The sequence below is a fragment of the Podarcis erhardii genome, assembly GCF_964252035.2.
Source record: "Podarcis erhardii genome assembly, chromosome: 9".
Classification (NCBI taxonomy): Eukaryota; Metazoa; Chordata; class Lepidosauria; order Squamata; family Lacertidae; genus Podarcis; species Podarcis erhardii.
This window is the reverse complement of record NC_138512.1, coordinates 22,851,741-22,869,701: the sequence shown is the minus strand read 5'-3', so window position 1 is coordinate 22,869,701 and position 17,961 is coordinate 22,851,741. Positions and strand designations below refer to the sequence as shown.

The 17,961-nt window shown below is 40.8% G+C and overlaps 1 protein-coding gene across 14 annotated transcripts in view; it reads left to right on the top strand.

Moving 5' to 3' along the window:
* The window catches only part of PCM1 (pericentriolar material 1), a 48,507-nt gene that overhangs the window by 29,644 nt on the left and 902 nt on the right, over positions 1–17,961 (top strand). For 10 of the 14 annotated variants that reach the window (XM_081875570.1, XM_081875560.1, XM_081875563.1 and 7 more), the window contains 15 exons: positions 1,149–1,205; positions 4,249–4,421; positions 4,512–4,640; positions 5,982–6,102; positions 6,327–6,467; positions 7,784–7,917; positions 8,684–8,818; positions 11,034–11,231; positions 12,528–12,587; positions 13,580–13,715; positions 15,443–15,600; positions 16,226–16,301; positions 16,818–17,074; positions 17,597–17,689; positions 17,815–17,938. In XM_081875570.1, the coding sequence (XP_081731696.1) occupies positions 1,149–1,205; positions 4,249–4,421; positions 4,512–4,640; positions 5,982–6,102; positions 6,327–6,467; positions 7,784–7,917; positions 8,684–8,818; positions 11,034–11,231; positions 12,528–12,587; positions 13,580–13,715; positions 15,443–15,600; positions 16,226–16,301; positions 16,818–17,074; positions 17,597–17,689; positions 17,815–17,938 (1,992 nt within the window). The remainder of the gene's footprint in view (positions 1–1,148; positions 1,206–4,248; positions 4,422–4,511; positions 4,641–5,981; positions 6,103–6,326; positions 6,468–7,783; positions 7,918–8,683; positions 8,819–11,033; positions 11,232–12,527; positions 12,588–13,579; positions 13,716–15,442; positions 15,601–16,225; positions 16,302–16,817; positions 17,075–17,596; positions 17,690–17,814; positions 17,939–17,961) is intronic. The other 4 variants (XM_081875572.1, XM_081875564.1, XM_081875565.1 and 1 more) reach the window with 2 other exon arrangements.

Below are 17,961 nucleotides of genomic sequence, written 5' to 3'. Positions count from 1 at the left end.
AATAACACAAAGCCATAGTTTAGCATTGCAAGAATGAGCCGAGCCTCCCACTTCCCTCCCTTAGTCCTGTGCCGCTACCAGGAGGCATTCAGAAGCTTTCTCTTCTTCATTTCTGATTAAGCACAGCTTGCCATGTAGTCCAAACCCAGACAAGCTGGGTTAATCTTACGGTTAGTGGAAACAAGCTGTAGTTTATGAAGGCTGGTTTCCTTTCAGTAATCCTATTTCTGGTTAACCACAATTTAGAGCTCAGATGACATTCTATAAACTGTCATTAATCTAAAGCTGGAGGAGGAGAATCCAGTCTCCTCATAGTTGTGCCAGTGGAGGAAGCACATGATTGCATGGGGAGGCTGGCCTGCTCTTGTAGCACTAAACCATGTTTTAGCATTGCAACTGAATGCCTCCAGTGTCCCTTTTTAACAATGTGGTGTGTGCGTATGGGTTTCTTTTTTTTCTCTCTGTCTCCCCCTTTTGGGGTTCTTTGAAATCGTGGGAGACCAGTGTGCTCTTGAGACTTGAAACAAGAAGGGTCATATTTTTGAATGCTCATATTTTCATGTTGCTTTTATTAGTAAACGAGTTTCAATTATGATCTCATTGACGCTGTGTACAGGCGTGTCCCCACGTACACGAGTTAGACCGCATATAAGTGTGATGCCCAGAAATAAATAAAAAGAATTAAATGGAAAAGTGCTAAAATGTCGCAAAAAGAGTGGGAAAACAGCTAGCGATCCCAGAAGCCTTTGCACCCAACTGTGAGGCTTGCAGAGAGGTTTAGATAAAAGTGTTCCCCACTTTGATTTCATGTATACGTGCTATACCCGGGAACGTAACCCCCGCGTAAGTGGAGAGGCGCCTGTATGTGGACATAGAGTGAGCGAGAAATCCAGTGCGCATACTTGAAAAATTCTTTCTGGGATCTTTTCTTTTCCCCCTTTGGAAATTTTTGTGGTAATATGCTTTTCTCAAATCACTACCCCCCCCCCCCCCAAGAGACATGGGTTCTCTGGAGATTTGTTTTGTTTTGTTCATTTGGATCACTAAATAGCCTTTCTCCCATTATTTCATTAGACCTTGCTTTTATTTCCGATACACATTTTTGTGTTTATCACTGTCTGTCCTTCCCACCCACCCCTTTCCTGCAGCACATGCTAGGAGAATACTGCAGCAGTCTAACAGAAATGCATGCATAGAAGCACCAGGTAATGCACTTGCTGCTTAGCTTCCAAACTTACCTTACCTTGATTTTCTGGTCTCTTGTCCTAACTAACAAGTAGCTTGCTTATTGAATTAGCAAAAGGTGCACTAATCCAAATGATACTTTTTTTTTTTAAATCTACTTGCTTTCATGATTAGGTACTTTATTATTACTGAAAGTCATAGCCAACCCTGAACAACCAGTTAAGGCAAAGGTATTCAGCATGATGCCCTCCAAATGTTTAGGAATACAGTTGGCATCATTTCTGGTCATGCTAGAAGGGGGTGATGGGAGTTGGAGTCCAAAAATATGGAGGACACCATATTGACTATCCTGGAATTAAGCACTTCTGTGTCAGAGGTTATAGTAATAATAATAATAATAATAAATTTTATTTATATCCCGCCCTCCCCAGCCGAAGCCGGGCTCAGGGCGGCTAACAACACTAAAACAGTACAGCATTATAAAACAGTATAAAAATGGATTAAAATGAATTAAAATCAAAATTGATGGCAACCATAAACTAAAGTTTGTAAAGATTGCCAGAGGAGGGAGTCAGGCTGCGCCCTGACCAAAGGCCAGGTGGAACAGCTCTGTCTTGCAGGCCCTGCGGAAAGATGTCAAGTCCTGCAGGGCCCTTGTCTCTTGTGAGAGAGCGTTCCACCAGGTTGGAGCCGCAGCCGAAAAAGCCCTGGCTCTAGTTGAGGCCAGCCTAACCTCTCTGTGGCTTGGGACCTTCAAGATGTTTTTATTTGAAGATCGTAAGTTCCTCTGTGGGGCATACCAGGAGAGGCGGTCCCGTAGGTACGAGGGCCCTAGGCCGTATAGGGCTTTGAAGGTTAAAACCAGCACCTTAAACCTGATCCTGTACTCCACCGGGAGCCAGTGCAGCTGGTATAGCACCGGATGAATGTGATCTCTAAGCGAAGACCCCGTAAGGAGTCTCGCTGCAGCATTTTGCACCCGCTGGAGTTTCTGGGTCAGTCTCAAGGGCAGCCCCACGTAGAGCGAGTTACAATAATCCAGTCTGGAGGTGACCGTCGCGTGGATCACAGTGGCTAGGTCAGGGCGTGAGAGGTAAGGAGCCAACTGCTTAGCTTGGCGGAGATGAAAGAATGCCGCCTTTGTTGTAGCTGCAATCTGCGCCTCCATGGAGAGGGAGGTATCGAAGATTACACCCAAACTCTTAACGGACGGTTAAGTGGACTTTCGAGTGGAGTTTTGCCCTTGTATCTCTTACGGTTGAAACTAAGAGTGTATTCCTAAATCTTATTTATTTATTTAAATTTAATTTGTATACCACCCTTCATCCAAAGATCACAGGGTGGTTCACAACATAAATATAAAACACAGGAATACATAAAGCAAAAACAAGAATAAAAACAAACCAATAACCCCCACATTTAAAAGAACATATTAATCAGCTAAAGGCCTGGTTGAAGAGACACGTTTTTGCCTGGAACCTAAAGATATATAATGAAGGCCACCTCTTCCCACCATCTAAGAGCATAGACAGCAGAAGTTAGCTATCCCTCTTCAGGAAGGGGCTCTCTGCACCACCAGTGGATCCAGAAGTACCTGTTCGTGTTTTGAGATAGTTGAGGTACAGTGCATGAAAATATTTCTACAATCTGCTGTTTGAGCTGCTGTTGGACCATAAAGCATGGACAGGTAGCATCACTTGGTTTCTTCTAGGAAAATGAAAGTATTTCTATGTCTACTGTAGATGCTTAATTTCTCACGTGAGTAGGTGAGGTATTGAAAATCCAGCTGTCGTGTCACCATTTATGCTGAGGTGAACATTTCAAAGGTGTGCCCTGCTGGCAGATCAGAGCTGGCAGTGCCCATTGGACTCAAATAAGAGAATTTGCTAGTTGGGAAGAAGTAGAAAAGGGGTGTGAAATTCCACCTGTCCTTTTAGATAAAAGACTGATATTTATTTCTCACCCTTAACCCTAAGCCAAAAGATCTATAGCTCAGTGGTAGAGCATGTGCTTTGCATCTTAAAGGTCCCAGGTTCGATCCTTGGCGTTCCAGTTAGGGCTGGAAAATACTGAGCTGGAAGGACTAATGATTTGACTTGGTATATTCAGCTCCCTAAGTTCTATATGTTTACTTTTTCCCAAAAGTAAATAGTACGTTGTGGTTGCTGAAACTCAAAATTGGATTTTACTGTACTTAAATGTGTTCAACTACTTAAGGAGCAAATACAAGGGTCATCCGATACCAAGTGTATTTTGGCATGAGCTGCAATAGCTTCATTAAGTGCATGAAGTGGACAGCGAAACAAAATAGATTTGTTAGGCCATAATCCTCACAACTAGCTGCATGAGGTCCAAGAGTTGTTTTGGATCCCAGCCATACTTTTAAAGTATCCTATGACTGTGAGTGTTACACTAACACAGCTGCTATTTTGAAAAGTCATCCTTGACTTACACTTAACTAATGACCCGATAGCAAGATGTGCTACTTCAACTATGCTTAGGATGCATTTGAAAACAAAATAGATCTAAAACTGAACCTCAATGAACACATTGTCACCATATATAGCTTTGTAGCTGTGTGGCAGTAACTGTGGGGTTTCAAGTGAATTCATTGTTGCAATGCATTGTATTAATTATTATGTCAATTACGTTTTGTTGTATTTAGTTCCCTTTCGCAGGGCAAACATTCAATAGATACTTGTTTAGCTCTATAAAATACAATATGCAGCAGTTCATTTGCACCTGTAAAAGAAGTACACAATGACAAGGACTGTAACTGTTGTGTGCAGTATTCCCTTGTGCCCAGGGTCTTTTCCGCTGTCTGTTTATAGCAGCAGCCCCTTCCAATATCGGGAGGCTCTTTAAAAGCAGTTAAGGCACAAGGATCTGCTGCTAGAAGAAAATACCACTCCTTGCATGAGCAAAACCACTTTCCATCCACTCATGGAGGAGTTGCATCCCACCCATAAGGCGCGTCCTTCTCAAAGCTTGCATGCTGTAACAGGAGAGAAATGTCAATGGAGAAGAATAATGGTACTTAATTCATTCTTTTTCTTTCTACAGAAACAGGCAGTGATCTTTCTATGTTCGAAGCTTTGCGAGACACCATTTACTCTGAAGTAGCCACTTTGATATCTCAAAATGAATCTCGCCCTCATTTTCTGATTGAGCTTTTTCATGAGCTCCAGATGCTAAATTCAGACTATTTGAGACAAAGAGCATTGTATGCTTTACAGGTACCTTAATAAAACCATGATTTTTGGACTTGCTTTGTTAAGCAAACATTTTCTTAATGCAATCATTAATGAAACTGTTGCATTGTATAGGATATAGTGACCAGACATGCATCTGAAGAAAATGCAAAAGGAGAGTGTCCCAAACCACTGAACTCTGCAGGTTGGGCAGGATCAAATTCAGAACCTACTCCCAGTGAAAGCCTTGCAACAACGGATGACGTAAGGGTTTTGAAAACTTTGGGTATTTTAATATAAAATCCAACCTTTTTAAAATGGGTTTTAGATTTTGGCATAACTACATTTGATAATAAAATATGTATAGATTTGAGCCATTAGACTTTGATGTGAAAATATTTATTACGATACAACTTCAAATGGGAATTGTGCAAAAGTAAGAGAGAAATGCAGAGGTAAAGCTTGTTTCTTTTAAGCAATTGTGTAAAGTGATTATGTCCCCCAAATTTTTTTTTGTTGACACTTGGTCTTTCCTGGAGGAGAGGTGATCTCTGGCCAGTTCAGTGTCTTTCCACATAGCATTTTTCAACCTTATCATAGTCCTTTTGTATGATCTCTTAATTTTGAGCTCTGTGTACTTTTATAAGGCTGCAATCCTAAACATGCATTTTAAGGAATATGTCACACTGAACAGTGGAAATTACTTTCAAGGGATGTGGCCTGGGCTTGGCCTTTCCCCAGGTGGGTGAGGCAACAACAGATTAACAGTCTATCTCTACCTAGGGCAGGCAGGACCAACTATACCATACTAGTCATTAACTTCCATGACTCCCATCTCCAGTTTTTCCCCTACCTTGCCCCATGGACAGTTGATTTCTTTCAACTTTTATCCTTTCTCATAACTGCTTTTACTCACTTTTTACTCCATTTATTTTCCCCTTCCCAAGTGTTCTCCTGAGTTTTCCTTTAAAATAAAAGCAAATATTCCTCAGCTTTCTCTTCTTCTCCTTTTGTTTCCTATTACTCCTCATTCAACATAATTCACAAAAATGTTATCTCTGTTGTGTTGTGTTGAGAACAAGCTGTTGTTCTCAAACAGTCAGGTGGTGGGGTTTTTTATTTAAAAAAATGACTTTGTTCTTTGGAGGTTCAACCAGCTGAAGATCTTTATACTGATCCGCTTTAAGAGGACTTAAGTTAGGTCTGCAGTTGCATATTTCAAATTCACCTTTTTGTCTGTTGAGGGTCGTTTTTTAAGTGTAAACGATTACTGTCTAAGGAACTACTTATAGAAATTGACAACAGGTAAATACTGCTTTCTGCAACACATTTTATAGCTTGGAACGATGAGCCCTTTATTTGGTGAACATACTCAGAAGAGTTTATCAATTAAACTCCCCCCCCCCCCCATTTTTTCTAATTAAGCTTTAAACCATGTACATGAATTTTTTAGCCCAAGAATTAGCCCCTAATGCAAACACTTCAAGGTGATCTGAATTCTTAATTTAAGATCCTGGGTGACAATTTATGAAAACATGAGCGTTTGAGAGTGGTTAGTTATTTGTAGAAGAACAATTGCCAGCTTGTTGTTCCCATATTTTGAAGGAGACATTTGAGAAGAACTTTGATGAAGGAGCCTGTAGAGAATGTGAACAACACGATGCAGACAATGGCAGCACTATGTCTACTTCTTCAAATTTTGAACCCTTTGCTACTGATGAGCTGGGTAAGCATAAACCTAGCAGTTGAACAATATACAGCAGTAACTCAAGTACCTTTTTAAATTGCCGCAACTGTTTTCTGTGAATCAGTCCTTCACTGATGCACTTCTTACACATAAAAATAACGATGCTTTCTTCTTGCAGTTTTTATATTTAATCTACACATAATAATGTTTGATTTCCAAAAACTTAAATACATACTGTAAAAGGTTTTGTTGCCAAAATACAGGCAACACTGTCATTCATTTAGATCAGGCACTGGCTCGGATGAGAGAATATGGACGGAAGAAAATGGCAGTCGAAAGTAACGTTGACTCTGAGGATGGATGCTGTAGTAATCCCCATAATGCTTCTGCTTCTAAATTGGAAGGTACGTTTTGCATTTGTTTATTCATTTATCACAGTTTAGTCCTACACTTTTTTGACAAACAAACACAATCCTACCAGGCAGTGGTTTATAAGCATTTTGTGTAGTATGACAATATGCTCAAGCTCCATAGAGGCTGGTCCACCAAGGCTACTAAGGCACATCCCTTGCAAAGAGAACGTCAAGCAATTTTTAACACACACCCCACTTCCAAATCTCAAAGCACACACACTCTTTCTTGTTCCACATACATATTGCTACTTAAACTCAGAAGAGTTCTGCAAACATTTCTGCCAGCCGGGTCCCTGCAGCACATCCTAATCCAAAAGTATAGCTGTGGCACAGATGTCCCTAGTGTGTTTCTCTAAATAGAAAAACCATGTGACTGATCAGACTTCCCTTCTAGGCAGCCCTACATGGGAGGTTCCTATTCCAATCTGTTGTTATTAAATCTCAGTATTGGCCTAGTAGGGTTTCCTTGATGGGCAGTCTCAGCATCCTTGTTTTCAATCAAAGGGGTAGCCACCTAGCCATGGCTCACAGCAGAAATGAAACAATAGTCAAGTAGCACTTTGATGCTTGCAAATTGTATTCTTCCGTAAGCCTTTGTGGATTAAGAATGATGCATCTGATGAAGTGAACTTTATCCCCCAACGATTATGCCATAAAGATGTATTAGTCTTTAAGGAGCTGGTGCTTTTTGTTGTTTGGCTCAAATTGTAGTGTGGTCTGCGGATTCATTTTTTCTTAGAGGTTTTCTCATGATTCCAAACCTCTCCCCCCCCCCATTTAAAATCAGAGACAGGCTGAAGGGAGGCTTAATTTTTATTCTTTATCAGTATTGTATTTTTATCCAGTCCACCTTTCCCCCAAGGAGCTCATGGTGGCTTTTATAAAGTCTCCTATTCCTCGTGGTATCCTTACATCAACCCTGTGATGTAGCTTAGTCTGAGAGACAGTATGTGACCCAAGGTAACACTGATTTAAACCTTTGTCTCCCAATTCCTGGTCCACTTAATATCCTTCCACTGTAGTTCACATCCTGGAATAAAAGATGTAGAAGTGAATAAGCTGTGGGAAGGGAATAATCTTTTCCCATACGTCTGGAAATTCGTGGCACTTTTAAGACTCTGCGATTCAGGCTGCAATCCTGTCCATACTTAGCAGGGAGCAGTCCCTGTAGAATGTCAGTGTTCAGCTTATTTGGCATAAATTTGTAGTCTTTATATAATCAAAGTGCCAGAGTTTGTGACCTGTATTGAAACAGCAGCTTTATGAAAAGAACATTGATTTGAATATATATTTTTCTCTCTTTAAAGGTTCAGATACAGCTGAAAGCCATTGTGCAGCACAGTCTACTGAGGCGCCTGCTGTTCCTTGTCCTCGAATAGATACCCAGCAGCTTGACCGGCAAATCAAAGCTATTATGAAAGAGGTTATCCCATTTCTGAGGGTAATCAAAATTATATCAGTAAACGGAGCTCTCTCTGAAGCCATCTTTACAGAAAGCTAAAGGTTTTTCCCACCCTATGTGGCGCTGTGGGTTAAACCACAGAGCCTAGGACTTGCCGATCAGAAGGTCAGCAGTTTGAATCCCCATGACGGGGTGAGCTCCCGTTGCTCGGTCCCTGCTCTTGCCAACCTAGCAGTTCGAAAGCACATCAAAGTGCAAGTAGATAAATAGGTACCGCTCCGACAGAAGCAGCTTGGTCATGCTGGCCACATGACCCGGAAGCTGTCTGCGGACAAACGCTGGCTCCCTCGGCCAGTAAAGCGAGATGAGTGCCACAACCCCAGAGTCGGTAACAAATGGACCTAATGGTCAGGGGTCCCTTTACCTTTACCTATAGGTTTTTCCTTTTGACTTGATCGGCAGAGTCGGAGGCCTTTACCTTGTTCTCTTCTCCAACAATAAAAGTTTTCTTCCAATGAGTGCAAAGTTTTGATTATCTATAGTCCTGCCTTTGTGCAAAGTTTGGTGATAGAGCAATTAATATTTTATTTACATGCTCTGAACTCTTTATCGTGCATGTACTGGTAAGCTGCCTTACGGTCCCTTAGCTGTAAACATATTTCTGCATTGCTGTTCTGGGAAATCAGTTTGCATACTTGCCATTCATGTCACTCACCTTTTGAAGCAAAATAAGACCTCTCAAAGAAGGATCTTTATCTTTGTATATGTTTTCATTAAGAATGATCTGCTTTTCAACTCTTGCCAGGAACACATGGATGAAGTATGTTCTTCTCAGCTCTTGACCTCAGTAAGGCGTATGGTCTTAACCCTTACTCAACAAAACGATGAAAGCAAAGAATTTGTGAAGATATTTCATAAGCAACTTCGTAGCATTTTGCAGGTTCGTATATGTGTTTTCCTTTAACTAACCACCTTTAAGCTTCATTTCCACAATCGCTATAATAATGAGAAAGCCATGATGTGTTTAGTTTGGCTTGCCATTTTGGTGTGAATATTCCTCTACAATACGGTTTTGCCACTGAGTCAGTTGGCTGCACAGAGCCTGAGCTACAGACTTTTGAAAAGTAATATAAGAGTTGCTGCACCTTAAATACTTGAGCAACTCAGTTCTTAAGTCTGGAAAATACAACCTGTAGCAGATATGTAACTGAATAAATGGCAAGAGTTAAAATGTAGCAGTTTATTCCTGGAACATTTCAAGTATGTCTTTGCTTTTAATATATAGCAGTTGCATTTTAAAAACTCTTTTGAGGGGGGTTATTTTTATGTTGCTTCAAATAGGGAACTGACAAGGGAAGCACCATGCTATCTTGCAGCCCCCCTTTGTTTCAACAAAGCTTATGCAGGAGAATTTGTTCCATAGTACCCTCTTCGCTGGATTTCCAAAAGCTGGCATACTAACACATTTACAGTATTACAGAGCCTATGTTAAGGGTAAGGTGGCTGAATCACATACTGCTGTTATAACAAGAAATGTTTGTGTAGCTCAGATGTTAGAAAATGGTTCCACTGATTAATTTTGAATCTTTTTTTAAAAATCATTTTTATTAGTTTTCCAATAAAAACATCCAATTAACAAATCCATCAAATCATAATCCAATTAAAAATAATAAAATAAAATAAAAAACAGCCAAATTACAATCCAAATTATTAAGTATTAATTTTTTTCGGGCTTCCCATAGTCTGGACCTCTGAAGTATATCTCCAATATTTTCATATCTGCCTTCTTCTTGTTGTTCTCATATTTTAAGTCCAAGCTTAAACACCAGGGACTGTGGAATTCTGCAGATTTTTTTCTCAGTCTTCTTCGGTCCAGACTATGTCTGTCTGTTGTCCAAATCTAACTACAGTGGTACCTCGGGTTACATACGCTTCAGGTTACATACGCTTCAGGTTACAGACTCCGCTAACCCAGAAATAGTACCTTGGGTTAAGAACTTTGCTTCAGGATGAGAACAGAAATCGTGCTCCGGTGGCGCGGCGGCAGCAGCAGGAGGCCCCATTAGCTAAAGTGGTGCTTCAGGTTAAGAACAGTTTCAGGTTAAGAACGGACCTCCAGAACGAATTAACTACTTAACCTGAGGTACCACTTTATTTTATCAAACAGATATTTCCAGCTTGTGAGAGTGACTTCGGAGAATGCCAGCTGTGCCGTGCTCTGGGACCTAGCGTCCTGCCACTTTCACCTTTATGCCAGCTGACAATCTTGGACGATCTGTGGGTCTATGAGACAGTCCTCCCCCACCCTGGGGAGTCTGCCAGGGCTAATTACCCCCATATCAACCCTGAATTACCTGCATGGCTGAGGTCCAATTATGTGGGAGTCAGCAATTTCTCACCGCCGGAAACAGGAAGCCTCATCTGATTGATTTTGAATATTGGCAGTGTAGGAGAAGACTGAGTTAGTTCAAACTAATCAGTGTGGCATGGATCACCTTCCTCTCGAACATTGCCAAGTTTCAAAAACAATCACTGGAACCATTATCTAACTATACATTTTATTATTATTATTATTATTATTATTATTATTATTATTATTATTATTAAAATTTATATACCACCCTATACCTGGAGGTCTCAGGGCAGTTCACAAAACAAGATTAACATAGCACTTCCCTCCTTTCCGATTTCTTGTTACAATGTTGGAATGCGATTCAGCTGACTTACCCTTAGTAGTGTTGCAAGTCAACTGTCCGTTAGAAAGACAAAGGCCATAGTTTTGTCTGAGAAGCAAAAGCTAAAAGGAAGCAGGCTAGGGAGCTGAGAAAAGAGTCTTGCTTTATTTCTGCTGGGATCCATGGGAGAAGCAAGACCTCCTGGGAGTGTTACTTCTGTGAGACCCTCCCCTGTAGGCTCAGGTTGTATATATGTGTAACTAAACCATATATCATAAGGACACCACAGTCTCCGCTGTTCCTCATTCTACCCTGAGTAAGTGCCAGGAAACCCTGGAATCTAGTACACATATATTGGTGTACAATATATAGTGGTTGTGAGGTTAAAGTTGAATAACCCTGTATATGCCTCCCTGGTTGTTTTTTTAGGGGGGTGATGAGTGACCTGTAAACGTACTAAAATGTTTTCTTTTTTGGCAGGATTCACTGGCAAAATTTGCTGGTAAAAAATTGAAGGATTGTGGGGAGGATCTTCTTGTGGAGATTTCTGAAGTCTTGTTCAATGAATTAGCCTTCTTTAAGCTCATGCAAGACTTGGACAACAACAGCCTGACAGTAAAGCAAAGAGGCAAAAGGAAAATGGAAGCAGATGGAATGATGCAGTCCTATGCTAAAGAGGTTTTTATCATATTTTAAATTTGAGTGATTTCCCCCCAGGAAACGGTGCAATATAAGATTTCTTTTTTAATTTCTAAATAGGGTCAGCTGTACTGCTTCCTACCGCAGTAGAATTTGTTTGAATTGTACCTATAGCTACTTAGAGGTGCTGTTTAAATTGTTGAAAAGTTTATTGTACGCCATGCCTTTTTGTATCAGTACAAATATGACTGAGTTTTCCTTAGGAGTTTATGTACAGTTGAGTAGTAACTCAGCCTTTAAATTAGACTGTCACTCGCCATATCTTTTAACTGTCGAAAATACTCTGGAAACTTGCTGCTCATGGATATTGGGGAAGAACATTTCTTGTTTGATCCCTTTATCTTCAAACTTGGTTATGATTTATAAGACTACTTGTGTTGGGCATAACACAAAGGAACATTGTCTCTCCTTGGAGCTGGGAAGTGTCTGGTGCCAAGCAGGGTGACTGAGCTTATTGTTTGAAGGCCTAGCTACCAAAAGCCCTGCAAATTATTCACATCAAAATGTGAATTGAACCTCACATTAGAAGTTAAAAGAATCGTCAGCGTAACTTTAACTTGCATAACTACACAATAAATTACTAGGATTATATTTACTTAGTGCAAGTACAAACCCATAAAGATCTTCGATTCTCTTCCATTCTGATTAAAAACCCATATTTAAATTATCCACTTTGATAGAGCTGCACAATTTTAATTGTTTGCAATGTCACAGCATTGCTAAAACCCAAATAGGAACAATCATAACACTTTATTTAGAACCTACTGAAAATCCTGGATCTGTGAGTTCAGCGAATCCTTGTCCTTGGGCTCAGAAGTTAAATCAAGCCCAAAAGTGGGGCGTAAGAAAGAGAAAGGCTTTCTTGGTAGACTGCATAGGAGAAGACCTATCTGCTGTATGTTGTAATCTTTTATTTGGAATAGCCTTTGCAGATTAGGTTAATTCATTCCAAGTGCAAAAGCTGGTCGGATGCATCAAGCAGAGTTTCCCAAACTTGGGTCTCCAGCTGTTGTTGAACTACAACTTCCATAATCCCTAGCTAGCAGGACCATTGGTCAGGGATTATGGGACTTGTAGTCCAAAAACAATTGGAGACCTAAGTTCAGGAAGCCCTACATTGAAGTATACTGGGACAAAGAAGCAACAGCCACTTTCATGGCTCGTAACCAAACTGGTTTCCTTAGACTTAATTTAATCTCTTTCTTGACTAGCTGGTTGCTTGTTTTGTTTGATTTTGAACAGAAAATAATAAACTTTCCATTCTTTGCTGTCTAGGCAAAAAGAGCACTGGAAGGAGGAGCTTGTTCATCCAATGAAGATATAGATGAAGACAAAGTAAGACGTTCTTTAAAACAATTGGGAAGGGAAAGGCCTGCCTTCAAATCTCCTTCTAAATAAAATATTAATCATTTGTTGAAAAATCATTTTTCTAGCCACCTTCATTTCACTCAAATAGTGAGAAGCAAGATCGTTGGAGGAATTATTCAGCAAAAATTATGCTCCTAACTTTCCGTGAGCAGAATTCCACTCAAAGGATATTCCAGCTGGTGGAAAGGGGATGTTTGACTTTTCGCTAATTCCCTTTTCCCTGTGGTGGTCCCCTCCAAAAATCTGCTCAAGAAGGTTGGGAAACACTATGGAAGGATGCCACTGGGGACTGCAGAGGGAAATTAAATATCTCCCTCTACCTTTTAAAAGTTGGGAGTGTCCTTTGGATTGGATTGATCCAGCAGAGGGTCTACTCTGGTGGAAGGGGTGTAGCTGTAATTTTTTTCTACTCCTCCCTTCCCTGCTGCCCCCAACACCACCTCTTGTGCTGTAGCAGAAGGTTTGTAGCAGATTTGTGGAGTCTGGGGGATGTAGAGGCAGTGGTGAATTGGCAGAGTTCTGTCAGTCCAACTTACTGTCTATCACTGATAGTGTCCTCTAAGGCATTGGCCCACTCAGTGTATAATACGCAATGAGCAGAAAATTACATTTGTGTCTCTGTTTATTTTCCTTTTCAATGGCATGGAGCAGAAAGAAAATTGGATCTAAACATTAACAGCCTACACAGTGCCTCCTTGGAAGCTCACAAACGGGGCATGAGGTTGCTGCACAACCTCTTCCAAAAGAAAACAGTTTAGGTGTTTGAGTTTACAAAACAACTATTCGTCCAGGTTTCTTCTCCTTAGTCTTAGTGGTGTTTTTGACTTATAAAATTCTGTTGTAGCATTACTCCGTCCAGTAAACAATATGAGATGTGCACACATTTATGTCTACTGTAAATTAAATATGAATGCTGTAACTTTGACATTCCAGGTAAGATTCATTTTCTTTATGTCTAGGACAAAGATGAAACTGAAACTATTAAGCAAGCTCATGAACCTGCAATATTCAACAACAGGGAAGTCCCAAGAAGTACAAGATCAGATGCTTCTGACCAGGAAGAAGAAGAGAGTGAAAATTGTCCAGTATCCATAAGTAAGCAGTATTCATTGCTTTGATAAGCAGCTTCACACAACAGTGTTGTAGCTTTATATCAGCCATTACCAACCCATCACCCTCCAAATGTTTGGGGAAAACTCCCATCTGAGCTGCATGGGACTGATGAGAGTTGTAGTCCCAAACATTTGAAAAGTACCAGGTTGGCAAAATCACCAGATGTATGTCTTCCAATGCAACATGTCTTCAGATAAAAAATTTTCTTATTGGACTGGCGTATTCGTGAGTCAAACTGAGACAGTAGCCTCAGGAGGCAGGTAAGGCTGTGTGTTTCTGGAAAATTGGATCTCCGCCTCCCAGGGTCCCCTGCTGTCTGGTATTTCTGCAGGCCAAGGCAGCTTCACATGGGCGGCAGCGTCCTTCTGACGCAAGACTTCTGAGCGCTCTGCACTGCCACCGCTTTGCCTTGCTCTAAGAAAGCTGAAGGGGAGTTTTTCCTCCCAGCAGTGCATTTACAGGAGGTGGCTAGAAGACCATCTGTGCTGTTTTTGCTCCAGTGCAGCAGAACCCAAAATATTAAGTTGCAAAACTCCCAACCCCAAGACAAAGAAGTGGCATGGTGGTAGTATAGACAGCTTCTCGGCCACCTCACCCAGAATGCATCGCTCTGAAGAAGAATTTCTCTCCCTTGACCTGTTTTGGAGTGTGTCAGGAAAGAGAGCAGAACAGGAGTTACGCACTGTTGTTGCTGTAGGCAGAGGTGGATGGGAGAGAGAAAAGAAGGAAGAGGGGCTGTTGTAGGCCAGAATAAAAGGATTACAAGGAATGATGTCCACAGCAGCCTTTTACTTCTGTATCTCCCTATGGAAAGAAAAGCAAGGTGCTCATCAGTTTTAAAAGCAGCTTGGACTAAATAGAAAGAGCCTCAGGTGGGTTCCCTTTTCTTTTGTGGTCCTCAATGGCATTTGGATGACTGGCTTGGTTCCTGTGGATGCTTACGTTAGGAGTAAGCCGCACTGAATATAGTAGGATTTATTTCAGAGGAAAAACGCATTGGACTGCTGTTAAATGTCCCATCTACAGTGCACAACATGCCTCACATTCTCAGTTTTTCACATCTAAAAGTATTTTCTATTATAATTATCACAGCAGCCTAAATCCAACACAGAGCTAAGCTTGCCTAAGTCCATTGAAATCAGTAGACTTCAGCATGACTGATTTTGTGTTGGTTTAGGTCAGTGTGGTCTCTAGCGGTAAGAGGTGCAGAAAAGATGACCAGAATCCAAAGACCCACAGAACTGGTTCTGTGCACTAAAGTTATTTTGAAACTAGCCAGACCAGGGGTCCCCAAACTAAGGCTCGCAGGCCAGGTAAGGCCTGAAGGACTCGTTTATCCGGCCCGCAGCAACCCCCGCTGCCCACTCTTACCGGTGCTGTGCTGCACGGCTGCCCACTTCTGGGTCGGAGGAGCACTGGAAATAGCTTGTGCGCAAGCGTTATTTCTGGTGCACATCCAGGTCGGAGGAGGCCCGTGCACATGCGCACAAGCTATTTCCAGTGCTCCTCCAACCCAGAAGTGCGCCGGAAATAGCGTATGGGCATGCGCCCTCGGGCCTGCCACATGATCAGCGCTGAAGACACCGGCCCAAGTTTGGAGCGCATGGAGCGCTTTTTATTCAAAAGAGAAATCCTCCAAAATATCACTAGGCATGCCCACATACTGCATTTTGCTATATGTTTCAAAACTTAATTTCACTTAACTTTAGGCTTGTCTAAAGCAGAAACCCAGGCTTTAACTAATTATGGAAGTGGGGAAGATGAAAACGAAGATGAAGAAATAGATGAATTTGAAGAAGGACCTGTGGATGTCCAGACTTCCCTCCAAGCAAACAATGAAACTACAGCTGAAAATGAACAAGAGCAGGTATTGTGATTGACGAAGCACAGTGAATTTCAATGATGTATTTCTTCAAAATACCAACTTGTGGGGTGTTTTGCTTTATAAAGAGCTAAGTTGGGATTGATCAGTTTTCCTTACTTTCAGTATCATCATTCTGATATCCTCAGTGACCTATATTTGCTGAATATCATTTGGAAAACTTGGCTCATGACATAGTTGTTAAAATCCATTTGAACAGTCTATTGTACAATGGAAAGATTTATTAATCTGCTTAACTGGATAAAAATTCACAAAACTTGTACATTTGTCTAAAGGTCGGAGACTTGGAGATCCAAATCAGCTAAAGATGGAGAAGAAGGTGGTGGCTTTATTAATTAATCAAAGCCGTATATAAAAAATCAAAATAGAATGTGTTGAGGATGTTAATGAATAAATATTTCAGTGTTTACTCAGCAGGATGTAGTGGGAAACAATTTAATTTCAAAAAATTCTAGGTTTAAAAGTGCAAGAAATGGTATTCCTATTGACTGGATAATTTAACTTGCCAACACAAGTCATTGCAGAAAACCCTGGAGCTTTATGTGCTTATAAATATTTAAACCCTCACACTTTTACCGTCTTCATCAGCTTAAACATCATTTCCTCACAGGTTTTGCAACCCAAACCGGAGAGTCCAAATGGTTGCCAGATGTTGCCTACTGAGGACAAATCTGGAACTGATAACGGTAAAATGATTTTTAAGAGAAACTGATTTATCTGCAATTTTTGAAGAAAGAAATATGGGGAATGAGAACATTTCAAACTACTGTGGCTGTGTTCATAACTATACTAAGTTGTAAGATCTATTCCGCCGTTGCCAAGATAGGATGAGCCTGAAGTTCACAGGTGAAATAATTAAAAGGAATGCTTTTTCTTAAGCTGACTAATAATATTTCACTCAAGTGCTGTTGCAACAGATATAAAACCTGCTTCTGTTCAGAAGTTCTAACTTAATGCATAGTTTGTGCTGGTGAAGATAAAGGATAACAGACAGCAAAGGCGATTACATATTCTGGGCAGATGTCTGGAGTCTCAGTGCTTGTAAGATGTAGCATTCCTGCCTTGGGAGAAACTTGAGTAATGTTCACATGATCTAAGCTAGGTTCAGCTCCTTTAAAACAACAAGAGGGATTGAATCACTAAATTGGAAGGGGAGGGAGAAGAGAAGATGCAGTAAAAAGTTGTGTGTGTTTGCTTTTTAGGTGACCAGGATTTACCTGCTGCTGCGCCTCAGTATCTGAATGTATTAGAAGATCAGCAACCTTTAGCTGCAAGAGGTGCTGAAGATCTTAATGCCAGTGCTGCATTAACATCTGAAGAGCCAGACTCTTCACTAGCAGTCAATGAAAGCCAGGCGTTGGACACACTACATGGGGAAACCAAATCTTCATCAGGAACTCCTGAAAGCTCTGTGGTTGGCAGTCCCGATACAGAGTCTCCCGTATTAGTGAATGAATATGTATGTATTACTTGACATCAGGTGCCGTTTTGTCATTTCTTTACAATATAAGCTTATTTAACTTGTGTAACAAAGTGGATCAGAGAGTGCTCAGTCTTTGGAGCTTCACAAAGGTGTGTTGCTTAGTAGGCAAGACAGGATAGTTTAAAAGCTGTAATAGATTTTACAGATGCATTTGTGCATGGCTCTAAATTGCTTTGGAATGCAGTTTTGCCTAAAAAGCATTGTAAAAGCTGAAACCTTTTCCACCCTGCCATTTTATTTTTAGCATCTGTTCTTGCTGCTCAGAACATGGAGGCAAGAAGGAGGGTCCACATAATTTTCCCCATTCCCATAGGGAAATAGAGGTTGGCTCTATAGTGCCCACCTAAGCCCTTTTGCTCAGACCAGTTCCTGCACTCAAAAGAGCAGGATTTTCCCACCTTTAAGAAACAAAAACAAAACTATGACCTTGATTGGTGTGGTTTTAACATTTTCATGGAAATCCAAATTACAAGACAGTTTAAAATATTCTGCCAACAGGAAACTGGCTCTGGAAACGTCAGTCAGAAATCAGATGAAGATGACTTTGTAAAAGTTGAAAACTTGCCCCTTAAACTTGCGGTCTACTCAGAGGTACGTTGCTTGAAATTCATCTTATTGAGAGGTGTACAAAACAAAGATTTTATTTAATGTATCACTCACAGGAAGTGAGCAATGAACAGTAATTTTTGAAAACTAACGCGTTAATCTGTTTCCAGGAAGAGTTAATGAAAAAAATGGTGGCAGAGGCTCAGTCCAACAGTATCACTGAAGAAATACTATCTGGTGCAGAAAGTCATGGTGAAGAATTAGTAGGAGATCCTCAAATGCTGAAGGAACCTGGTGAGAATCTTCAGCTTCCTTCC